The sequence below is a fragment of the Grammomys surdaster genome, unplaced genomic scaffold, assembly GCF_004785775.1.
Source record: "Grammomys surdaster isolate TR1022 unplaced genomic scaffold, NIH_TR_1.0 126531, whole genome shotgun sequence".
Taxonomy (NCBI): domain Eukaryota; kingdom Metazoa; phylum Chordata; class Mammalia; order Rodentia; family Muridae; genus Grammomys; species Grammomys surdaster.
Window position 1 is genome coordinate 10,551,397 of NW_021621323.1, and position 26,414 is coordinate 10,577,810.

The window sequence follows — 26,414 nt, forward strand, 5'->3', positions numbered from 1 at the left end:
ACATGTGACCTCAGACACAAATTGTCATTGTCTCTGTACTGAAGTTTGTACAACAAAGGCCATCAATAAACTGTACACTGGTTCATGATTTCACTTACGCTGTTGAAAGGACAATTCCTCTAAATTAAGACTGGCCTGAATGACATTCCTGCCTCTAGTCTCTTAGACCGATATGTCCCCCTCACACTTCCACATTGAAATCTTGACACCTCCTGCCACCCCCAGAGTGTGCTGGAATAAGGTGGAGCCTTTGGGAGGTGGCGATTAGGGCACAGACTTGTCCTTGGGGCACCCAACCTATTGAGTGCCCTTGGTTTCAGACGTCTCAACTTCTAGAAGAGGGAGCAGTAAAATTTTCCTTTCATAAGCCACCTGTTGTAGTTGTCTAAGATTGATTTTCAAATTATTCTATTAGGAATCTAAACACTCAAAATTGTCACTTTATATAAAGCGACAGAATTTCAAATATGCCATTCTTAATATAGAATATAGAGTTGAAGACAATGTCAGATATGCAAACTCTCCGGTAAGAGAGCGTGCAATGTAGGCAAGGGAGTGACAATGAAACTAGTATATCCTAGACTATGATAATCCCTACTCTGTTTTTAGTCAAAGAACATAAAATATGAGATTAAAAAGCAAAAAACAAAACAATCCCCCCCCAATGTAGTTCTAAAACTGTGTCAAAACTGTCACCAAGACATGGGGTGAGATTTGTAAAGCAATTGTCACCTAGAAAGAATCCTGACAACATGTATCAAGAACGTTAAAATGGTTTATCTTCTGAACATCCTCTTACTATGAATCTATCCTGCAGAAATGATGACAAAGGGGAAAAAACCCTATCATGCACAGACATACCCAATGAAGGGTGGATTATGTGTCTCTGAAGTGGGGGTACCCAAAAATCTTAAATCAGGAGAAACCAGGAAACTGAGACATTCACTTAGAATAGGGACATAAATACCACTTCAGAGAAGAAAAATACATTTTTTAAGAGAAGAATAGGAAACAAATGATAAAAGTTATGTATATACACACACACACACATATATACACACTTATATTTTACCTACATGTAAAACTAAAGATGCACAGAAAACAAAGGGTTGGCAAGATTAGTGATAAATATTTAATAATTAATCTTGCCTTTATATGGTGAAATTATAGGGGTTTTTAAAGATCTCTTTTCCCTAGTATTTTTATATTTATGCTTTGAACTTTAAAAGAGCTCCATTTTGCAGAGACATTAGCACCCACAGCCACAAAATAAAAAAGCTTAAAGTTTCCAGAATGCAACATACTCACAAAATCTTTATTACACAGTTCGTTAATTCCCCCAAACAAGAACCAGTACCAACACATGCATCCTGCAAACATCCCCTCTGAGATGGAGGCAGGGCAGGGGTGAGGAGATGGAGGTGGGGAGGTAAAGCCAGGGGACAGAGAAGGGACTTACGTAATTGTCTCTCGCCGACCAGCCTGGGTAAAGCTGCATATGTAGCTGTCTTTCTTTCCGAGCTAATTCATAATATTTGGCCTGCTCTTCCCGGGAGAGGGCGTGCCACTGAAACGGAAAAGGAAGAGAGAAAGGGTAAGCAACAATCCAGCTCCCACTTCACACTCTGACGGGTTTAATGTAAGCAGTTAAACTGTGGCTCACGTCTAACGCGAAGTGGCCCTGGTGCCACAGACATCCACCTGGAGTCTGGTGGCGGGAGGGAATCTTACATTTTGGTTTCTCTGCCCTGTGGTCCTCTATCACGTGTAGCACATCAGAGTATCAAGATCGGTCACCCACCTTTCCTTTTTGCCAATATAAATAGGGAGAATACCCAAACTTCAGGGTATCAGGAGAATCCTAATACCCAGCTTTCTCCTTTCATTGTCTGGAGCTTACACCAATAACTAAGCCCAAACATCACTTATTTATGCAAAATGTGTTAATTTCCAGGTGCCCTTTAGGACAAACATGCCCCCTTCCCACCCAGACTCTCTCTGGACTCTGTCATGCAAAGTCTGGAACCCAAATCATGTGATACAACCAATCAGGCAAGACATCAGAAGCTAGCCTATCACCTCACACTTAAACACACGTCCACGCCTACAGAACATTGATAACACTGCCCGCACAGCACACTCTGACTGTGGTTAGCTTGCAGCCAGTAGGAAACAAGAAGCAACACCTAAATTTATTTGTTATGAGACTGGGGCTTCTGATACAGCACATAAAGCTGCTGACAACCTTTGAGGCTCCCTTCTCTCACCTTTGTAATGTAGCCACTAAGTTATTCTGGAGGCAAGGTGTCTATTTGGGATTTGGAGGACATTTACATCCTGAACTTTTTACAAATATTTGTAAACCATTTGCCTGGGTCTCCAGCAGATGATTTTCTAGTATTTTCCCTACATCTCAAGCTTCAGGGTCTGTAAGATGTGGGTACCACCTAACGGTGAGGCGACCACACTAAGATGCTGTAGCTGCAGGAGTAAGAAGAGTCCTTCCCCCAAAATGTCTCTCGGGTAGCTGGGCGCCTCCTCCTCCTCCCATTCTGTACCAGGCTGTCTGGCTCCCTGATTCTAATTCCAATACCTTTTTCTCCCCTCAATGACTTAAAAAGAAAAAAAAAAATCAAAGAAAAGGGGAGGCGTGGGTGTTTGAGGGGAGGGAGGAAGGAGAAAGCTGCAGAGAGAACAAGCTCCCAGCAGTGTGGCCTTGGACTTCAAGATCTGGCTCAGCATCTTTCCTGCAGGAAACAGGAATGCACGTTGTCCTATCTGATCTGACAAGAGAGGCAGGGAGTCATCTCACAGGACTCCTGGCACCTTCCTGCCCAGCCAGCAGAGCCCACAGGCCAGGCGGCCACGCCCACAGGCCAGGCAGCCACGCCCACACCTTTTGAAATCCCCTTGAAGCCAGCCTTGGTGCTGGATCAGGAACTGTCTTTGTTTTTAATTGTATTAGAAGTGCACTATGTAAAATTAAAGAGCAGGGCACACAGGTGACTCGATGTGAGCAGAAAGGCAAGTCAGGTGATAGACTTTAAAAATGTTTTTGTTGTATTTGTGTGTGTGTGTGTGTGTGTGTGTGTGTGTGTAGGCATATACACCACAGCATACATATAGCAGTTTAATTGATTCTCTTCTTCTGTCATGTGGTTCCCGGGATCAAACTCAGATCATCAGGAGGGGTGGTAAACCTTTACCTGCTAAGCCATCTGGCCAATGGTAATACACCTTGATCATAAAATAATAATAATACCACCAGCAGAAATGAAGGAGAGGCATGTGTGGGTACCGGTGGCTCTTCTGGCCAGAAAGCAAGGCTGCTTTCCTCAAGTGATGCAGCCTATTGAGAAATACCCTTGAAGAAATACTCAACACACCGGACGGACACCACACTCACACATACACTATACATATACACAATACATAATACACACACATATAGGTAGATATGTCTACACATATATGCATACACATGTCTATATACATACATATATACATATATTTGTGTGTTATGTATGTATATATGTGTATAATATATATTTAAACAAATCGCTGGTCATTGATATTTACTAACTCTTGTTATAAATAAATATGACTACCAAATTGCAAAATGTCACTAAGCTGTGTGAAGAGAGGAAAAAGTCAAGAGACTGAGACAAGAAGTCTGCCACTTTTAAATCTGTCCCTCTACTCAAATGACAAGTCCTGCGGCCTGTGTCACCTTGGACAACAGGAAGATGTTGGCATGACTGGATATAGCTTATGGATGCATGAGCTGAGAAGAAAATCTAGAATGGCAAATAAAAATTAACTCCTGAAAAGGCAAACTGAGGTTGTGCCTCCTCTCCACCGCCAGTATTTATTGGGCAGGCAGACAATAAGGAAAGAGCACGGGCCACTGGTGCTTACAAGTGACTTGAGTTCCCTGATAATTCCTAACGCACAAGCACCAGCTTGACTCTCCAGCCGAAGGCCAGTTAGCACACTAGTTAGCACACTAGCAGGGAGGCTCTCCAACTGGATTGGAGGCTCACATTGAAGACGAACATTTTTTTAAAAACTAGGGAGATGGCCTTTGTTTCAGGGGTTCCTGAAACTCAGAAAGAAACTAAGAAAACATTTTCCTAACTCTCTGATTACTGAAAAATATACTTTAAAAAACAACCCCACATTTTATTATTAAAAAAATGTCAAGTTGTGAGGGAAACATTTGCTTACTTTTAAGAAACTGCTAAGACATTCTAATAATCAAGCTGTAGGAAGCAGACCTCTGGCAATAGCCCAGCAAGTCAGTATATTTTAAAATAAGATTTGTGCCATTGCTATTTATGAGGTATATTAAGTAAATTTTGATTCATTCATATGAATGGGCATTTCAATTCTAGAGACAGTAAAGATGAATTTAAAAAAAAATCAAAAGATAAAATGTTCCAGGATGGATTTAAGATGCACTTTTAAGCAGCCTAATCACGCTGGTGTAAAACTTCATGATTTTTAAAGCCAGAACTTTAAAGAGCCAGTAAGCAGGGCTCCGCCAGAGGGGAGTGCTCAAAGGACAGAAAACCTGATCTTAATCAAAGATCCAGAGGCCTATAAATAGAAACAGGTGTCTAAATCAAAGACAGAGAGAGACCCCCAAATGAGAACCATCCTTTCAGACACACATGCTTGGACCTGGGGACCGTTCAGGGAGCCGAGAAAGTAGCAATTATTGGAAATGTGCATTAAAAATAGGAAGCATACCTCAAAGATCACATCCTCACCCTCTTGAGCAGGAAAAGCATTCCTGCTGCAGGGCCAGGGGGCATCTGACTCAGCGTCCAAAAAAGGAAAAGAGCTAAGAGAGGTATTTGAACTGAAATTTTTTTTTAAAGCATCGACCCCTCTTCGCCTCTGCTCTCTTGGTTTACAGAGTCAGAGAAAGTGGTCACCAGCCATTGGGCTTTTTAACGTGGAGCCCTTCAAAGCTGACACACTCATCCCTCTACTGAGACCTGGCTTGGGAATCGCTGTAATTATCGTTATTAAGTGTTTAAGAATCCATAGGGAGATGGGACATCACACTCGGAACACCAAAGACTATAATCTGTCCCTGCGCCCTGCCCTTGAGAACTTGGCGTCTCACAGATCGGAGCTGGCAACGGGTTGAGGCTCTCCAGTGGGAACTGGTAACTCAAGGCCCGCTTCTGTGTTCTGCGCTGGCTTGTAGGCCTCCTGAATGTCTTCTGAGTGTTCCAGGGTACTGAGTTGGGAGCTTGCTAAGGACTTTAATTGATAAACACACAATCCTCTCTATGCTTCCCAAGGGTGGGTAGAGCCTCCTCACCTCATCCCAACTTACAAAAATAAAAACAAAAGTCAAAATCCATCTACCGAGGTCATGAACTAAGAAGCTGCTGCACACAACCGGTGAGCAGCGGTACATACAAATGACACATTCCTAATCAAGTGCAGTACAACATCAGGAAAAACCTAACTTTTGAGCTCACCCTACAGCTTTACAGATATCAAGCTAAGACCACTTCGATACTGTGGGGAAGCAGGTGGAAGGAATGGCTCGTCTTTTGGATAGCTGTTGGAGAAGGAATTTTAAGAGTTCCCATAGCCTGGTTATAGTCTAGGACCCCCGTATATGACAGACAAGAGCTACTCCATAAATACGGGTTAAAGGAAGGATACAGAAGAAGAGGACAACCCATAAATACCACATGCAAGCTGTAGAGCGCGTCTCCAGATACGTGACTCCTCTGGAGCCTAACATGTTCTTCGAGTCTCAGAGCAGGACAGCTCTGCTTCTGCTTGGGAAGGTGTGGCTTCCTCTCTCCTCTGGGCTAGTCTCCTGGAAGCCCTGCTGTAGCTCTGGTTTAAGAGAGCCCTCTCCCAATCCTCGCCTCCCATCACTGCCCCGGCTGTGGAAATCCACCCAAATAACTGCTACCAGTCTTCGAATAAGTGCGATGTCCTCAGAGGTTCCCCTGCTGGCCTCTGCTGTTCTTTCTTACATAACCTTGCTAATTACATCCACAGTATTTATTACACATTTAATTTTTATTAGGTAACTTATTGGGTGGGGGTTGGGGGGTATTAGTGTCTATATCTATACAAAACATCATACTCCAGGAAGGTTAAGAACCTCGGCTGTTTTGTTACCAAGCATGGTGACAGATAAATAAAGACACTTGATAAATATTGTTTAAAGAATGGTGGTAAATAGTGATCATTTCTGGGAAGTTTTCTATGTTCCAAGCAGCGGCAACATTGTTAACAACACACTGTATCATTGTATCATGTGTACCACTTCCGTCATGAATGCGCATGCGGGCAGGTAAGAGTATGAGGGTGCGCACGCGCGCATGCATGCACATGCGCACACACACACACACACACACACACACACACACACACACACCACCTGAGGGGTAACTACATCTCAGAATATTTTAACAAACCACGCTGCAGCAGCCATATAGACACCATCCACATGCCTTTACTTACCCTCCTGCCCAGGATCTGGTTGATAGCTGCGCTCTCCTTTAGTGTACACTCAGCTACAACATTCGCCCTCATTTCTTTCATGTATAACATGAAAGCATTCAGAGGCTTTTTAATGTGAGGTCTTTTCGGCTCCTGCTCCTTTCTCTGGTCATGCTGAGGCTTCCTAAAAGGTGGTGGTGGTTAGGGAAAGGGGCAGGAGGAGTTGGGGAGAGACGGGAGACAAGATCTGTAGGCGCTGCCAGATTTGGTGTGAGGATGACCCGCCCGGCTCATTGTAAGCCCCTGGGACAGTGTCAACCTGGAAGAAGAGCCTGTGGCTCACCTGATGATAACCCAGTGTTGTGCAAATGACTGAACCATAGAATTTCTTCATTTACACAGTGACACTGGGAATCAGGTTCCTTCACTCTGAGAAAGCTCCATTTAGGGCCTCAAAGACCAGGCCCTTGGTCACCTCCAAAGAGTGGCCATTCCTCTTCTGGTGCAACAGATGCTTACTTTTGGGGTGGAGATTAAGGTATACTTTGCAAAGCAGGATCTCTCTCTCTCTCTCTCTATCTCTCTCTCTCTCTCTCTGTATGTGTATGAGAGAGAGAGAGAGAGAGACAGGGATAAGAGATGGGAGGGGTCAACCTTGGGTGTTGAACCTCAGTTGACATCAGTCTTGGGTGTTCAGAAAGTTTAGAAGGCCTGAGGCCAGGCTGTCTGGTGAGCAGACCCTAGGGTTCCTCTTGTCTCTGCCTCTCTAGTGGTGGGAATATAGGCACGAGCCACCATATCTGGCTTTTTTTTTTTAACATGGCTACCAGGGACCAAACTCAAGTCCTCATTAGTACAACACAAAGCTCTTTACCCCTGACCATGCTCCCAAGACCTAAGGAGATTTTGACCCTTCTTACCCAAGAAATATTTTATCTTCTTTGAATATATTTTCAGAAGCCTTACGGTTATCAACACTGCTTGGCCCAGCCTTCTCATGCACAAATTCTAAATAAGGGGCGCTCTTTCTCTATTTCTTCTTCCCTCCCTCCCTCCCTCCCTCCTCTCCCCACTCTGATTTATTTATGTATATGAATGCTCTATCTGCATGTACACCTGCATGCCAGAAGATGGCATCAGATCTCATTACAGATGGTTGTGAGCCACCATGTGGTTGCTGGTAATTGAACTCTGGACCTCTGGAAGAGAGACCTCTGAGCCATCTCCTCAGGCCTGAGGCAGCATTTATTATTGTTCCAAAACAAGTTAATAATAAAGCCTGGCTCTGAAAATTTGAATCATTTCAAGATCCCTCTCAGCTGCGCGCAGAACTCTGCTTCTTCCTGGTGAGTGCCCGTGAAATGTTAATCCCCTGGTTTATAGTCTCAGAATCAAGTCCCTGTTCTCAGGAACAGAGGACAGAGCCTTCCAGGCAGAGCCTTGTGAACTTCACAACAAAAGGAAGGGAGGGGGAGGGCAAGTGCGTGCACCCGTTGTTCTACTTACACGTGCATTAGGTCGCTGTCCGTGTGGGGGTGCTCCTGTTTGACCTGAGGTGTTACAATAGCTGGGTGAGGGATGCCAGTTGTGTGGGGGCCAGGGGGACCAGGAATCATATGATGGGAAAACCTGTATAGAGAGATGAGAAGGCCATTATGGCCAAACCTAGGCAGAGCTCCAAGACAGCTCCCTACCAGGGACTGGCTCTGAGGGAAGCCCTATCTGTATACACCTGAGTATTGACTACAGTCTGGAATGACAAATGTTTCTTTTCTTTCTGTATTCAGCTGGAAAATATAATTCCTCCCTGTAGGTTCTCAAAGTGGCCTTCCTCCTCAGGAGGGCAGCAGGCACACGATAAGGGGAGCCTTATCCTTTGGATCCTTGCAAAGCAATTTTCCAAAAAAATTTCAATTCATTTGAGAGAAATTACTGGAAAACACGAAACTTTATTCAGATTCAACCAAAGGCATCACATTTCAAAATGGCACACCAAGAGTGTTCTCATACTGCGGGTGGTGGCGTCAAAGTCAGAAGGGAGCGACGGGAAGGAAGGGCAAGAAGAGTCCTCCTCGCAGACCCTCGTTTCTAAGGTTTTCGTTCTCATTATCTGAAGTGATCATCTACACAGCAGCAACGTTTGGAAGATGGGGCCTGAGGAAGAGCTGACTCGGGACTTAAGGGTGGGGGTTAAATTCAAGACAGGGAGATTCTGTACCTGGGCAGCATCTCCACCTGCTAATGCCTTTCTTCTGGGCATGGATATGTGGCATTCAAAAAAAGTTAGCCTAGCCACCACCAGCCATTGCAAAGGAAGAAACCTGCCCTGCTCAAAAAAGTAATGATGTATCTCAGCAAACACTGAGTCACTTTGGCTATGCCTTAGAGATTTTTTTTCTTTCTAATCTGCTTTATTTAGAGTAAATGCTTAATTTCACAAGAAAAACATTCTTTGGTTTTTACTTCATCATGAAAGGAGACAGGGGCCTTTGCTGGGTGCCTAGGGTTTCGGAAACAAATGTCTTAATTATCAAGAAGACAAAAATACAAATATTTGACCAAAAAATGGTGCCCTCCTTGCTAAATGGAAAGACACTTGATGCTGGTTATGTGCCTGTAAGGAAATCTTTGTCTTCAGTACTCAGTGTTAAAAACTATAAAAATGAAGATTATCAACCAATCTAGCCATCTAGATTTATAGTCACTGAACATATATATATATATATATATATATATATATATATATATATATATGCTGAAACTTACCACACAAACTATAAACATCAAATCCACATTAAAAACAAAAATAAAAAGAAAGGACAGATTCACAACCAGTTAATAGCTCACTATTTGACTTCCGGCACAGTAACACACTAGCTTCCTCCAGAAAGCCATGTGGGACACACAGGTGACACAGCACAAAGCTGTGTGTACTTCAAGTACACCAAGCACAGGGCACAGCATCCCTTACAGAAGCAGAAGCGCCACACAGAGCAGCCCCGGAGAGCTTCCCTTGCAGAAACATGTCCACACAGGGCCTGATTCACACACTAAGATGTGCACCCAGCTGGACATCTTGTGACTACTGTCCTCTCTTCCCCCAAGAGCCAAGGGCCAGCTGAGGACGGATCTGGGCTCAAGTACTGCCTCACTGAACTGAGTTAAGTTTCCACAAAGGAAGCAGTTGTAGAACTCAGACCTAACTCATTTTCGGGGTTCCCGCTCAGCCCACCCACTCATGATCTAAATCCAAACAAGCTCTTCTAAAGTCCACTTTGGGGGTATTTGTCCTCCCGTGGTAGGTGGTAGTGAATTCTGGAGTTACAATGTTTCCTGGTGTGGCTGGTGCCCTGTGACACCTAGTGTGGGAGCCAGGCACACTGCACAGACACACGCGGGGCTGGGTTCTGGGGCTCCTAGCCAGCCAGCCCACAGGCAAGCAGGGCAGGGAGCGCACAAGGAGAGCAGAGGAGCAACCTGGGCGGTCCACCTCCACCTACCTGGACATGGAAGTGTCGCCTGACAGTGAGGATGGGTAGGGTTGCCTGAATCCACCCGTGATGGGATAAACAGGCTGACCTTGCCTGAGGTCACAGAAGAGAGGAACCCATCAATGACAAAACACGAGTTACCAGCTAGCAGTAAGAGTTTGGTGACAGGACCAAGGGGTGTTGGAAGGCAGCCACCCGCCCCCAGCATTTCTACAACACCCTCCCACATCTCAGCCATCAAAGCGCCAATGGGGCCATGAAGAACCGCTCCCCCTCCCTTAGTTCCCTGAACACAGGCTGGCTCATCAATGGTGCTTTTATCCCTTTCCCTCACCCAACACCTTTAATGCAAAGAAGGACTTAAAAATGCTTCTTGGATATAATGCAGCCCATAGAATGGTAAACTATCCCTTCAGAGAAGCAGCTTAGCCAACTCTTTATCCAAACCTTTGATAATTTAGAAATAGAAAGGACACCAACTGTTCTATTTCCATAAAGTAAATAAACATTTCAGGGATACTGCCGCGCCCCCTCCCCCTTATTTCTACACAGTCAGTTTTCTCCTCTCTGAGAGGAGAGGTCCCTCGTACCCTCTCTCGGGGTCCCCTTTTTTATTTTACAATCTTTACTCCCAGCTACCAATGACGGCATAGGCACATTGCTCCCGAGAAGCCGAGTTCAGACAGAATAATTGAGCGAGGGCTCAAATATACACATAATTGATTAACCTCTCAGACTGAGTGACTTAATGTTAGAGGGGCTGGGGGTAGGAGCCCTAGCCTTGCTGGAGAAAAATGTCAGGATGTCTGGGTGTAGAAATGAAGCCATGATATGGGGGGCAGGGAGGGCCTGGGGGGACAACAGGCTCAACAGAGAACCAGGAGAGATATTGAGGAGGAGGCACAGAGCCGGAGGAGAGAGCTGTGTTTGGACAGCCACACCGTAAAATGATTCTCCTCAGTACAGATTCCCGATTTCCTTTACCTTCATAAAAACAAACAACAACAGTTGAATGACTAGGCGGCAGTAGCAGGATTGTTTCTGGAAATAACCAGTACAGAGAAAAGAAGATGGCATTTGAATTCTTCGGAATCAAGCCCAAAATACGCTTCTTGCTCCCCGGAAATGAGTTTGGGTGCTTGCTTATTAACATGCTTGTATTCTGTTGATTTCTCTTTTAGTCTTGTGTTATTTGTCTCAGTTGGTCATTTAGAAGCAAAAGTAGCTAACCAGTGAGTCTAAGTTCATGTTTCAAAAATATGAGTTGTTTAAAAAGAAAAAAAAAAAAACCGGGAGAGAAAAGCCAGGCTCGGCTTCACATGGCAAAGCCAATGCCCAAAGCGACAAATTGAATCCATAAAACTATAAGCTTCAAAGCAAACGCCATGCAGTCATTTTCTACACAGATTAGTGGACGGAGCCAATCCATTTCAAAGTCTGTACTTTTTTTTTCAATCTTTCAAATTGAAATGAAATAAAGTTAGCACCTTGCTTGTTGGTGGAAAATCTCCGCATTCCACAAGTGTGACCGCACACGGAGCTAACTTCCACGAATGGGAAGTGGAAAGACACGTGTTCAAACACTCAGTTGAAGGTTACAGGAAGGCCCTTACCAGCCAAGGGGTGGGGTGATCTGTCCAACGCCGCCCGGAGACAGGGGGTAAAAGGTGGGGACTTCAGGAGCTGGAGGGTGTCTGGACATGCCTGTTAAAAGGAAAAGGAAGGCATGGTGTTTATATTCTTGGGACCATCATGCAGAAGAGCAAGAGAAAAAACAGTAAGATGCTTCATGTCACTCATCATTTTGGTATAGAAACCATCTGTCAGATCGGGTGAGTGGATGTGAGTCTTAGGATTTCAACATCTAAGCGGACAGGGTCTTCAGATGGACAGCAGCAGCTGAAGAAAGCCATGCAGGAACGTCCGCACCACCGGGACACAGCTACCTGACTAGTCTCCGGATGATTTAATCCTCTTCTCATTATTTCACTTGAAGAAAGTGGTAGACAACTGTTTCTGTGTAGAATGGGAAGCGACAGCCCTTCCTAAGAAGGTGGCCTGCCATGAGGCTCAAAGATTAGGGAAATTGCCATTTTCATAGGTCCCCTTATGGACCCATAGATTGGGGAAACGGGATACCTCAGAGGATCAAGGATTAATTAGGAATCCTCCTCAGCCCATGGTGGTCACACTTGATATGATTCATTTGTTCCCTCCCGCCACTCTAAGCTCCTCAATCAGTGCTGGTCTTCTGGGCTCCAAGGTCACACTGTTCTGGATTAGTTGTACTCTCCAGCAATGGAGAATGCCACCAAATTGGTTCTCGTGCTTGAGCTCTCCTGGGAGCCCAGTGTCCTGCAACTGTGAAACCTACCTAATCCTTAGTCCCAGATGATGTCTCCTTTTTAGACCTTACCTTAGGCACTGGCGAGAACAAACACTGGCAAGACACATTCACACTATGAAAATGTGAATGAAAGTTCACACACTGTTTCTGAAAAGTGCTAGGTAAGTCGCTCCGTAAAGATGACCACGGCTTCAAAAGACCATTTCCACATAGGGCAATGGTTCTCAATGTGTGGGTCACGACCCCCTTGGTGGGGGGGTCACATATTAGATATCCTGTATATCTGATATTTACATTATGATTCATAACAGGAGCAAAATCACAGTTATGAAGTAGTGGCAGAGGCTGGTGGATTTCTGAGTTTCAGGCCAGCCTGGTCTACAGAGTGAGCTCCAGGACAGCCCGGGCTATACAGAGAAACCCCGTCTCAAAAAACCAATAATAATAACAATAATAATAATTAATAATAATTTTATGGTTGGGGGTCACCACAGCATGAAGAACTGTATTAAAGGGTCACAGCATCAGGAAGGTTGAGAAGCATACCAATGACCAAAGGACCTGAACATAAGAAGACTTATATGCCACCTTGTTAATGTTGTGTGTTTAGGACAAACCTCCTCTCTATTCTTACACAAAGAGGCACAGAGAATGGTCTCCATGCCGCCCTCAGAAGGGCTCCCGCCTCAGGCCAGGGCACAGTTTGCTGTTTTCAAAATTGCTTGAAATCTCCTGTAATTTCTTTTCGATTTTGCTTAGACACACTAATTTCCTTTGATCCCATCCAAGTGGGCCCCCAAATTTGCTCCCTAGCGTTGTTTTTCTTGTTTCGGGGAAAGGGCAGGGGTGAGCTGACGTTGATGCTTCAGGACCTTGGGTGAAGTTTTCGTCTTGTTGCTTGCTCCCTGACCCGAAGACGTTCAAATCCTCAAATCTCAGGGTCTTCTGGGAGGTTCAAGTTAAAAACAAACTAACAACCCTCGCCCCGCACCAAAGACAAAATAACTTAGAGCACTAGAAATGTGAATCTTACTATTTAAAATGAGAATGTTTCCAAAGACAGTTTCTATTTTCTGGATATCTCTGCCTAGGGCTACTGTGTTCCCCCAACTAGACCCAGCTAACTAGCCTATAACATTGACATCAATGGTTGTGGTCTCTAGCTGAGCTAGAAGGAGTCTGTGCAAGTTTCGGGGGTGGGGGGGAGGGGTGGAAAGGCGACATAAAGTATACAAAAATGAAATTATATAAACTCAACATTATGTAAATGAGCACTTTCAAAGCAGAGGTACATGATGGTGAAGTACATGAAGCTCAGGACAAACATGGATTAAATTAGAAATAGTGGGTGGGATAGACTATAATAGTCACAGTTTTTAAAAGGAAAAGAAAGACTGAAAGAAGCAGAGAACTAAATGCTTACACTACTAGTCTGGTCTCTAAACATGCCCAGAGAAGGAATAAAATAAATTAGTTTTACAAAGCAAGGGAGGAGGGGGGCAGACAGGTGAACACAGGGGAAACCAAATGCATTCAGTAAGCTATAAACAGTTGTTCAAAACTAAACTGTCCTAGAATTCTTCAGAAAAAAAACACTCAACAGCTCTGTGTTGTTGTCTGAAACAGTGACTGTTTCCACGTGCTCAAGCAGAACACGGAACCCTTTTATACAAAAAGTAAACAAAAGCAATAGCACCCATTTGGTGGGTTTATTTTTTGATAGCTGAGAATTTTAAATCCCCAGTTTTATCACTCACAATGCCACAGTCTGCAGATATGTATTCCATCTCAGACCTGCTCTGAGATTGCAACCCACACTGGATAGCTTATATCATGGCCCCCCTGGAGATAGCCCAAAGACACTCCAGGTCACCATGGAGAATGCCATAGCAGCCTTGATCTTTGTTTTGTGTCACCCCCAGCACTAACAACAAGAAAACAACCCAAAACAAGACTGCAGGATCTCATGAGTTCTGCAAACTGTTCTGTCACCAATTCCCAATTGATAACACGCCCAATTCCCAGGTCAGCATTCTTACCTCGTCTACAGAGAGATCCTCTACTCAAGCCCAGTCCAACAGCAAGTGTTCAAGTACCTGTTCTATGTAACCTAAGGATCTGGTGATTGACTGCTGAGTGCCAAGAATTGAAAAACAAGTGGAGTCAGACACTCTTTTCACAACGTCAATAGAGGTCATCCACGGGGGGTCAGAGGTCATCCACAGAGGGTCAGAGGGCAGAAGGCATGCTTTGGCCTCTGCACTCTGGGCTTTCTTGTGTTTTATTGGGCCTTCCATTTTGGTTTTCCAAAGCCCTGCTGAATCTCAGTCTTGCCTGTGCAAGGCTAGACTGACAAGCTATGCTGAGAGGATGGACCCCAGGCTGAGAGAGCCAGAGAACTCTCTGTCCAGGTCCCCCACTTGCCACAGGCAAAACCCCAGCATTTCAGTTTTGTTCAGACCTCACACAATGTGCTCTTCTGCAGGAAGAACAAGCGGAGCCTGTTACTAATGCAGACAAACCAAACTGAAATTGGTTTTTGTCTCTAAACAGAGATGGTTTTGCACTTTATTTATAATATCTAAGCTGAGGATGGGACATAAAAGAGGACAGATGGCGTGGTGGGAATATAATGGAATAAAGAGACCCCAAGAGGCTGGAAAAAAAAAAAAACTCTTGAAGCAAAAAAAAAAAAAAGAAAAGAAAGAAAGAAAGAAAAATTCCTGCTTTGCTTTGTGTGTGTGTTACTATCAACAGAGGTAGTATGTTCCTAGTATGTGCAAGGCCCCACGTTTGATCCCCAGCACCGCAAAAGATTAATTAAAAAATTTAATGTCACCAACATCTTACATGGTAGTCACTGCCCCACCCCCACTCGGAGCCACAATTTCTGTTCTCCACGGTCAGCTGAAGTCTAATGCAGTAAGTAGGAAATATTCAGAAATGAATGATTTTATACATTTTAAACTGAGTGCATAATGGAATTACTGGCCTCTTGTTTCCTGCGTAGGATACACATGGTATCCCTAGGTCCTGTGGCCACGCTGTGCAGACCAGTCCCCATGGCTCACTCAGTCCCTGTCTGGAGAATCGTGTCCATTGATCTAACTGTCCTAGCATTACAGTGTCTGTGTCTGAACAACCCTGATGTTATTTTACAATGACCCCCAAGGGCACAAGCAGCGATACTGGTAAAGATATGCCAAGGGGAATCTGTAAAGTTCTTCCTTTCAATGCAAAGGGACTTGTTCTGGACTTAATGTGGAGAAGAAGGAAATGGTGTTTCGATTTCTAAGAGCTAGGATAAGAACCAATTTCCTACCAGTGAGGTGGGAGAGAGGAACCTTTGTTAGCCTCGCTGTTCCTCCTCAGACCACAAGAGTAATGGCCATGTTTGGTGGTAGAGAAAAGGGATTGACTTCAGGGCTCACAGTTAGTCAGAGGGCATGGGGATGTGGGACTTGAAAAGACTATCCCCACGTCGATACTTTAGCGAGCAAATGGCAGAGCTTTTACTGTTTGCACAACCTACTGGCTTGTATTGTGGCTCATATAGGCTTTTTGAAATCTGTCACTTGGAACATGACAGCATTATACTTTTCTTCTGCTTTAGTGTTGTTGCTGGGTTTTGAGGGAGGGTTGTATTTGTGAAAAAAATTAAGCAGCTATACTGGTTTAAAAAAAACAACAACAAATTTTTATGTGTTTCTGAAGAACTGCCAACCAACCAACTGTCCGCATTCTGGCTCACATGGGGGCAGACACCTGCATACCTGGAATGACACCAGGCCTGTGAGACGTGGCTGCCTGATTGGCAACAGAGGCGCTTACCTTGCTTGGAGTTGACATCTGACGGGATGTGTGACGGGTGGGATCCCGGAGAAAAGTGCTCGTCGCTGTACGTGATGAGGGGGGTGAGAGGGTGGACGGCGTGAGAGGGCTGCACCACCGGCACTTTATTTGACTGTAAAGTAACCACAAGGCCAATGGTTAATATGGCCTCCTGACTCTTCCTCATCCCCTCCTCTCCCCAAGGAAAAACTGTCATGCAGGAGCAGCAGGGAGGCGTTAGGGGAACACAGGAGCCTAGTGAGCAAAGCTCCCAGTGTTTCCACAACTATACCCAAGTTCAGGAGTATCCCACAAGGAAGATGTTGGGGACATCGATGGTGGCCTGCAGAGGTCATCTGGCCACAGAGCTTCACATGACCTGGACCTCTGGACAGGCATGTCACACGCCCTTCCCATCCCCTTTCTTACTTTCTTTTTGATAATGGGCCGCTAGTGCAAACGTTGTGATCTGTAAGTTCTTCACTCATTACACGTCTAGCTAGAAGACAACATTCAATAAAAGATCTGTCCTTCGAACAGACTGCTGACTAATTATTGCCAACCTGAACACTACAGTCGGCACAGATCGATAATTTACAAGTTCACAATGCTGTAGCATATCTTTCAGATCCTCGCTCCGACAATTTGTCACTTCTTGTTGTTGTGTCAGATGTGACCATTTGCTTTTGCTACGCAGCTGTCCCTTGCTCCTCTGGCAAGAATTCCCAACCTTGCATCTAACTTCACAATGCAGATATAACAGCTTGAAATGAAATAATACTTTAAATTGCTAGCATTATGCATTGTAACATACTTTGGCAGGGAACTGCGGCTCATGCCTGGAACCCCAGCACTCAAGAGGCTGAAGTGGAAGGAAGGTGTGCTGGAGGCCAGCCTATGCTACAGAAAAGACCTCATCTCAAAAACAAACAAACAAATTTAAAACAATAACAACAGGGTTGGGAAGGTGGCTCAGTGGGTGACCTTACTTGCTGTAAGGTAAGCTTGGCACCCTCCTAAGTTTGGTTCCTCATAACCCCCTGGTGTAATGGAACATTCCTGCAATTCCAGCCCTGCAAGAAGAGAGATGGCCAGATCCTGGGGCTTGCCAGCTAGCCGGTCCAGCTATAATGCTGAGCTCCGTGTTCACTGCAAAGTGTTCACAGGAACACATGAAACCAAACAAACCCATACTTTATATATATGTATCATGTATGTATATGTATCATATACACATACACACATATGCATACATATATAAAACTATATAACAGTACATGTTTTAAGGAATTCATATTATCTATGTGCATGTCACTTATTTAAAATCTGTGATCATTTCGATTGCAGCAAAGTTACAAGTCCTCTGTCCACCCCAGCCAGGTGTGGTGGCACCCGTCTTTTGTCCCAGCCTTTGAGAGAAAGAAGCCAATCTGCTCCATGTAACAACTTCCGGGCCAGCCAGGGTTACATATGAAAGGCATCTCAAAAATAAAACAAAAAATTCACAACGTTCTCCTTGTTCAAGGAAACAGGGGTTTACAAAATAAACCAGTAGGGTAATGAAGAGACAGGCTCAACGTTAGGGTGACGGTTTTTAAAGAAAATCTAGCTAGTGACAATACAGTGTGTGTGTGTGTGCGTGTGTGTGTGTGTCTATCTGTCTGTCTGTCTGTCTGTCTGTGTTCACATGGAGAGGAACAAGGGACAAACAGAAGATGAGAGTGAAGGAGGGATGGACCAGGATGTCCTACATCCTCTTGCACCAGGCCAACTTTGGTGTGTACCACCCTGCCTCATCCCTAGTATCTTTCTTCCTGAAAACCTGCTGAGTGGATGTTAACCTTCATGAAGTAATTCAGATGTTAATTAATTGGATTTAACCATTCTACCTCAAACCATGTTACATATGGTAAACATATACAATTCTATCCACAAATAAAAACAACAGCAATGAAAACAGGAAGGAAAAACCAAAGCCTCTTCCCATTTCTCCCAAAGAAAGGAAAGGTAACACGATTACACACACGAAAGAGGTGGCTATGGTTTTAAACCATGCACTAATTACAGCAGCCGCGGGAAGATGCCCGTGTAGAAATTGTAGAGTAACGAGCGACTCGGATTTAAGAGGAACAGAGTGAAATGAACTCACTAGCTCAGGCATGCCTCCACCGTAATTAGCTTGAATTAGTGACATTTTACTGTACTGTGCCAGGCTAAGATTAATGGGAAACGCGTTTCTCAAGAAGTACATAATCATATTAAAGAGAAATCGGGGAAGTGGCCTGACGTATGTCCCGATGTGAACTGTTCAAATGTATGGCCATGTCTGGACGGTGAAGGGACTCCACAATACACTGTCACACCTATGGTGCACTCACATTAAACGTGATGCTTTTTACCAATTAAGCACCAGAAGCATGAGGATCAATGTGAGGGCTACCCTCAGGAAAATAAAAAGCAACTATCCTGGGGATCCTTAATGGGTCTCTGTGCCATCAATGCACCTGCCCCCCCAAAAGAACGCAGGTGGCCCCCAAAATGGTATCAGTAGGTCACACTTTTTTTGGACAATGATAGGATTTCTACAGCGCTTACTATAACAACCCTAAAAAAAAAAATCTTTGTAGCTCGTTGGGTAATTATGCTTCTGCTTAATAATTACCAGGCCCTCTCTAATGGCAACCCTTGCATGGCCCACGTAGCCCTTGGCCTTTATTAAATAGAGCACCATTATCAAAGCCACACAAGTTTTCTCTACAGATATTAACACAAACATCTATGCATATGCGTGTGTAAAAGGCTTAAAAATACTTTAATGATTCTCAAGTGTTAATGATGGCATTTACTAGATATGTAAGAAGGGCCTCCGAAACGCAAGGAATCCAAAATGCCAGAGAAGGTGGGCGGGGTGGGGGTGGGGGTTGGGCAAGATCGCAAATTATTTTTTAAGGTCGAATAACAAAAACCTACTGCTTCCCAAATTTGAAAGCGAGTACATTTCAACTCTAGCTTAGAATGATCTTCTCTGCCCTTAGAATCAAAGTCTCAAAAGAGGTGTAACTGCCAAGTTACCAACAAAGGTGTTTTCTTGGGGGTTGTCATCGTCGATGCTGCAGAGATCTTCCGGAAGGATCTCTGCATTTCGCATGCCTTTCTTGTTTCCAGAGCACCACCCTAAGGAACGAGTTGGCAGGCAGCAATTCTTAATGTCTGACCTGTCCCTCCAGCCATGCGGCTCAGACTCTGGTGCCATGAATTTTTGCTAAATTATGCTATCCTCGCTCTCCCCTTAATTTTACGGTTTTCAACACAGATTTGCTTTCCTGTAGGAAGGAGATAAGAGGCTGAGGATTTTTAATTTAAGCTCTGGCCTTGTCTTATATTTTGCAAGATGGATAGCGCAAGCTGGCGGCGCTGGTAGGTGTGGCAAAGCCAGCGCGGATTACGGCCATTTTTGTGGCCGAAAATAAAAGTCACACAGTAGTAATATGTGTGAGCAGAACTCGAAGGGTTTTGCTTCTTGTAGACCATCTCCATGACGTGTATAAACGAAGCAGCGTGGATTCGAGCTACACTGAAGTTGTCTGCCACAGTGCTTCTGTGGCTGCTGTCCTCAGTTCTCCACGTGTGATGTGATGTGTACACACACACACACACACACACGCACACACGCACACACGCACACACGCACACACGCACACACGAACACATGCACGCACACACGCACGCACTCACGCAGAGTCAGAACCGGGGTCCTGACACTTTGGTTAAATTCCAAGACAGAAAACAAATTATTACAGTTCTGAACTCTTCTCTTCACCAAATATTGTGGTGTGTGTTCTGCTGAGTAACAGTTGAGGGTAAGAATCATAAACGCACCGCCTATGTCTGTGAGACAGACTTCCACAGCGACACCACACACAAGTGACGTGCGTACGTGGGTGCAGGTATGTCCATTTATTAAATGCCTGAGAATTTCCCAGGCACCATCCTAGCACCGATGATAACACAGATGCAGGCTCTGTTATCACACAACTTATCTCCCAGGGACCTGGAGGTGGGGACGGCCAGCATTTGGGGGGAGTGTGTGATGGAGACAGACAACTTGTTTAAAAAACAAAACCCAGCCAGGTCTGAAAAGGAAGCATCCAGTGACCTGAAGCGGGTGGCTGGGGGCAGGTAGCATGGATCTCTGAGACTTCACAACACAGTAAAGTTGCAAGAAACCTAAAGAACAATTATAGTCCCGACCTCTTAAAAGGCTGGAAACGGAAACAGGTCACCAGGGGATGGGTAGTGAAGCCAGGACCTCTGGCAACACTGTGAGGGTACAGCCCGGCCCGCCACTCAGTTCCAGCAAACACAGCCGCAACAGGGCCCAGGACAGTCCCACACACGGGCTCCAGGTTTCGGGAAATCAAATCACGCTTTCATACTCTCTCTGTGTTGAGTACTGAGCACACCAGTACTTTGTGTAACTCAGCTTTCTCCAATCTGCTGCAAGGGGGCGGGGCGGGGCGGGGAGGCGCAAGAGTGACATTTGCTGCTTCTTGATCCAGGTGAATCTTACTTTCCAGTAAAGAATTGACAGGTGTTCCCAAACTGTGTTCCTAATGTCTTTATCCCTGATGGCTGGGATATAATCACTATCTTTCTGAGACGCCCCTGGAAGCTCTTTGTCGCCTCAGTCTATTGCTTGGAGATGTTCAGTAATCTCCACAAGGCAGCTAGCCACAGAGTGAGACCAAAACTGATCCTAAATGTGTGTAGCGGGTGAGCAAAGGGAAAGTATTGACGATAGGACAGCAGGTTCTAAAAGGACAGAGATTGGTGGTGCTGGTGGCAATGGTGCACACTTTTAATCCCAGCACTTGTTGGGCAGAGGCAGGAAGATCTCTGAGGTCAAGGTCAGCCTAGTCTGTAGACCAGAGCATGTTCCGGGACAGCAAGAGATACATACGCAGCAAACCCCTGTCCCGAAATACAAAACCAAACAAAACCAAAAACAAGACAGAAAGCATAGTGGGCAGGGGCTGAGAACGGCTGTCCTGCCTGTGCTCGGCACTCATACATGGCTGTTTAGGAAAACAGCGGAAGCCTTGAAGGCTCAGCACTGGGCCATCCTACCACGTTGAACAGAACAGTCATGGGAACTAATCCTGACCATTCACTGCCACTTTGTCTGCAAGCCCCTCTGACGCAGGTGTCATTAGTTGGCTCTTTCAGATGAGACAACTTCATGGGGGCACTCAATAACTTTCCCAAGGGCGTGCAGCTAGTGTGGCAAAGTATACAAAGTCTAGCTCTGGAAGTCAAGTTCATTTCCAGCATATTACGTGGCCTGGGACTACTCTGACCATCCTGGTCATAGCTGACGGCATGTGACATCTATGTGCTGACTCTGTGGTAAGCTGTCCCAGGCACAGGAATTGCCTCAGACAAAGAGGCACCTTAGCAGTGGTGGTCAGAGCAGTAGAGACTCAATAGCCACATTTCTCCCCACAGCTGGAAACCATCCCAAAGCAGGTTGGCTAGCTGGCTGGCTGGCTGCCGCCCAGGCTGGACCCTGCAGGTAGGAACCGCTTTGGCATCACAGCCAATAAAACCCACACCTCCTGTGGATATGAAGTGGCTGCCACTTAGGGATCTGAGAGCCGTCTCCAAAGCCAGGTTCCCAGAAATGACCCGCTCGCCACTGACTGGCACTGGGGTGTCCTGAAAGTCATTCTCTGATAATGTGGTCTGAGGAGGACTGAATGTGGTTCATCTCCCTCCCAGCTGAGGCCCCTGGGCCTGCTGGGAAGTGAGAGAGCTTGGTGAGTGGCTGGCCAGCCTGGTAGTCTAGCTCCAGATTTCAGCTAAACCTACAGCTTGGGATCTAACCGTGCCCAAAATTGGTCCATGCCATTAGAGCAGCCTGTGCATTTCAGCAGCAGCATCCCAGTTATAATTTGAATACAGGGATAACTTGAATAAACACTATCAGCTTACCATGGTGTGAAATGGCACCTGGCCTTAACCCTGGTGTTTTACTTTTGAAAGAAGTCCAGCGCAATACTCCCTAAATGCAGCTGTGTGACATCAGTGTCCTCTGCGCTCTTCTAGGAGCTGGAGGCCTAACCTTCTGAGAGGGATGAGGCAGCCTATGCACGGGGCACACTGAGCTCCTCATCAACTAGATAGCGTTTTGTCTGCAACACTCTCAACCATCCTCCAAGGCTGAGTGTCCAAGTGTGGCTTTTCTATTTATTTATTTATTTATTTATTTATTTATTTATTTTATTTACTACATGTAAGTACACTGTAGCTGTCTTCAAACACCGCATAAGAGAGCATCAGATATCATTGTGGATGGTTGTGAGCCACCATGTGGTTGCTGGGATTTGAACTCATGACCTCTAGAAGAGCAGTCAGTGCTCTTAACCACTGAGCCATCTCACCAGCCCATGTGTGGCTTTTCGTATCCAAGAGCATCCCTACTGTGAGATGGGCCTCTTCCAGGTAAGGAGGGAGACCCAGATTCTTACCCCTGCATTCTCACCAATTCTCTGGAGTAAAGGGAAAGCCTAGAGACCTTCCTCGTCACCAGATATGGAGGCTTTTTATTTTCCTTCTTTTCAGAGAGGAGACAATGAGTATGGACTGGATGCCCTGTGAGGGCCTGCCATCACAGCAATGCTTTGAGATGGGCCCTGGCATGTCTCCACCCAAGTGGCTATCATTACCAGGAGTTTACAGATGAAGGGGCTGAGCCCTTTTGAACACAGAGCTAAGTAATAATTAGTGGACAGATGAGCTGTACTGGTGTTGGTTTGATACCAAAATTCTTGCTCTTCCTACATTGGACTGCGGGGTTTGCAGTTCCTCTCTCCATCCCTCTTCTAAGCTCCCAGCCAGGTGAGGGTAGCCTGCCATGCATCAGGCACTGCATCTAGTTTAATAAAAACATCCCAATAGGAACAAAAGGCAGCTTGGAGAAACATGGTACTGCCAACAGATCTCCAACAGACAAAGGAAGAAAAGCACGAAGCACCCATGATTCTTCAGGTTGTCAGGAGGGGATGGGCTCCTGGGCTGTGACATGATCCCAAGCCAGCCTTATATGAGATGCTAAGATTCCTGCTTTACAGAGAATACCAAAGTAAGATCATTTATGGATGATTACACAGAACCTTAAGTTGCAAGATAGAATTTGAACCCAAACTGGTGTGACTCCAAATTCCACAGCTTGTATACACCAGGAATCAAAACCAGGTAGTCCTGGCATCCTCTGGCATCCTCTGGTGCCAGCCACCGGGAACAACACAGTTTAATATTAAAACACAGAGAGGCACTAGGGCAGAGTTCAAATCCCAGCATGCAAGTGCAAGCCGGTTCTTACTTGGTAATCCATTTAGTTCTCCAAAATTGCTTTCCTCGTTTGCAAAAACCAGCAGATACTAGCTCACAGGATTACAGCAAGGATTAATGAGCAACACAAATATAAAGTCTTGCCACACCAGCTCAGGAAGCGCTCTGTGGAGTGGATCAAGGAAAAAGGACCTATAAATAAATCTGCATGCTCCAAACCTCAAGCCACACATCTGAGACAATCTACCATAGGTTTCAGATTTTTTTTTCAGGCGAATTCCCACAACAAACTCTCCTTTTCTGTTCTAAAATACTTTTAATTTGCACCGAAGTTTCAAGAATTTTCCTCTGATCACTGCTTGTTGAAGTACCTCACCCATCCTGTAGGGCCAATGGTGCCCTGTGTGTGCAACCTTAAACAACCCCTGCCACCTGCTCTGGATCTCATGGCTGCACACAGGTACACACAGCTGGTCACCCCACTTGCTTTATTTCACCCAGAGCAGCAGATCTCGTTTGTGCTTAGCTTACAGGACTTTTCAAATTATTATCAGTAACCTTTACACTCTTTTTTTTTTTAAAAAAAAAACACCTAATGCTGATGAACCTTTATTTATACAGACTTATCCAGAAACAGTCATCATATTCAAAATTATAATAAAAATCTGAAAATATTTAACTCATCATATTTAAAACAGCAAACATCATATTTTAAATAGCAAACCTACCAGGAAAATTTTTATATAAAATCTTTTTTAAAAAATAAAAACGAGAAGAGTGTCGTTGTTTACATATTTTTGCCCCTAGCTTTGGTGTCTGCCTTAATAGAAGTCATGGATTTTCGTTGTGTGTTTTTAGATTCTGATCTTCTCTGTGATGTCATAGTTCAGCCCAACTTGACAGATACACTGTTGCAATAGAGATTATTCTAGAAGCCTTTTCAGACAATTGTGGATCTCCTTTTTTGATACTAGATCAAAACCTCACAGGTGGCAGAGAACTCTCCTGGGGGTTAGTCATAACGCACACCACAGCTGGGGTAGCTGCCTCCTCTTACACTCTCAACTCACCCACATGTAACTCTGTAATATGATGCAATGGTCATTAGAAGCGTTCACCAGATTGAAACATTTACTTACATAGTATGAAAGCCCCATTCATTAACGATCCCACTGCAGAAGCTTTAAGAATGGAGGAGATATATCAAGCTCACAGTTGTGAGCCTCAGTTTTCAAATTTCTAATTTTTGTTTGAAAGCTATTCTTTTTAAATCACTGGTAATAAACGATGCCAGTTGTCTTCACTGAAGTGACAGCTGCATTTTTCTCATTTGTGAGGAAATATCTGTCAGACATTAACGATAGAAGAATCATAACTGCCTTTCAATTACACACTTGGAGGCCAAAGGTTAATGAAGTTGATCAGTTTAACTGACTTACATCAGTGACATTTGGCCTTCCTGGCACCATAGTGCAGAAGGAAGCAACTAAACATCTAATTACCAGCTGTTTTATCCACCCTTGGTTTTGTATCACCATTGTAAATGCCCACACAATTATAGAGACCTGGGTGGGGCTGGGCATGGGGATTCTGTTGCCGTGACAACTGTTTGACTCATGGCCCCTTGACGTAGAGCTTAGAGCACACTTTGGGAACTGATGTCTGGCCAGCTGGCTGAAAGGTGTTATTCAGGAGACTTCAGAAAGCGATTACTCCAGGGTTTGCATATTCTGAATGGTTTTGGATAGGGAAAGGTCTGAACATATTCACTACCTTGTACTGTTGCTATGTGCCTGGGTAGCTGCTTTTTCTCACTAGAAGGAGCTTGGAATTAAGTCATTTATCCCTAACATCTAACTTAGGTTCTGGCAAACTCAAGACTGTCAATGCCTATGTCACGTGATCGTCTGAGCAGGCTCTCAACCCTGTCAAGCCAATTCCTTTTAAGGAATTCATTCATACCTTTATATTACAAACAGGAACTTCCATCTATATCCTTTTTCTATTGTTGCATGAAAAATTAGAACACCATTATCTCTCTGCACTTTCCCAGGAGGAGAACTTTGGACCAGTTCCGTATATCACTCTGTCCAGCCTGAGTTCTGTAGTTAGTAGAATTCAGTTCTCTGTCCTTGTTCACATTTCTTTACTGGATGCTTGTTGGGGGGAGAGAAAGGAGGACCCCACATTTTGTGACAGGGTTCTCTCCGTCGGAGAGCCAGCAGTGGTGTGTTAGATCATTCAGGGTTTTCAACCTCTAACTTCCTTCTCCATGGCCGACAAAGAAACCTCCATAGAAACCTCCATTCGACTCTCCCAGGCCACCCTAGTAGCTTGTTTCCTGGAGAACAAAGGAAAACGGCAGCCACACCAAGACCAATAAAAAACAGTCTGGGGAGATGGCTCAGTGGGTAAACCACCTTCTGCTCGTGCTTGGTGACTGCAGTTCTGGTGACTGCAGTTCAGAGCCTCGGCATGTATGTAAATACGGGTGGGTGTGGTGACTCACCTGTAATCCAGCAAGCAGAAGAAAGAAGCAGGATTCCAGGAGCAAGCTAGTTAGCTAGCCAAATCAGCTAGCTCTACCTTAACACATAAAGTGGTCAGCAACCAAGGAGACACATGTATACATGTGCACACACATCTGCATACATGTCCACCCACACATGCAGACACAAACGTAGAAAACATCCATTTCCCATTTTTTCCTGTTATTCCCCCTTCGAAGGTAAAAATAAAAATGAAGCGCTGTTACACACCATTTGATGCTGTAACTATTCCAATGACTCTATAAGTTCTGAGGTCACCTAGTTTTTCTGTTTGTCTTTGTTTACCCAGAGGCTGTAGCTTCCTTCGGGTATGTGCGACTCACCCTCACCAAAGCTGTGCTTCGGAAAGAAGAGATAAGAGGT

At 44.8% G+C, this 26,414-nt stretch overlaps 1 protein-coding gene across 2 annotated transcripts in view; it reads right to left on the reverse strand.

Moving 5' to 3' along the window:
• The window catches only part of Lef1 (lymphoid enhancer binding factor 1), a 105,585-nt gene that overhangs the window by 18,647 nt on the left and 60,524 nt on the right, over positions 1-26,414 (reverse strand). For both annotated transcript variants that reach the window (XM_028760359.1, XM_028760360.1), the window contains exons 4-9: positions 16,153-16,285; positions 11,588-11,678; positions 9,984-10,067; positions 7,990-8,112; positions 6,505-6,667; positions 1,460-1,567 (exon numbers count right to left, since the gene is read on the reverse strand). In XM_028760359.1, the coding sequence (XP_028616192.1) occupies positions 1,460-1,567; positions 6,505-6,667; positions 7,990-8,112; positions 9,984-10,067; positions 11,588-11,678; positions 16,153-16,285 (702 nt within the window). The remainder of the gene's footprint in view (positions 1-1,459; positions 1,568-6,504; positions 6,668-7,989; positions 8,113-9,983; positions 10,068-11,587; positions 11,679-16,152; positions 16,286-26,414) is intronic.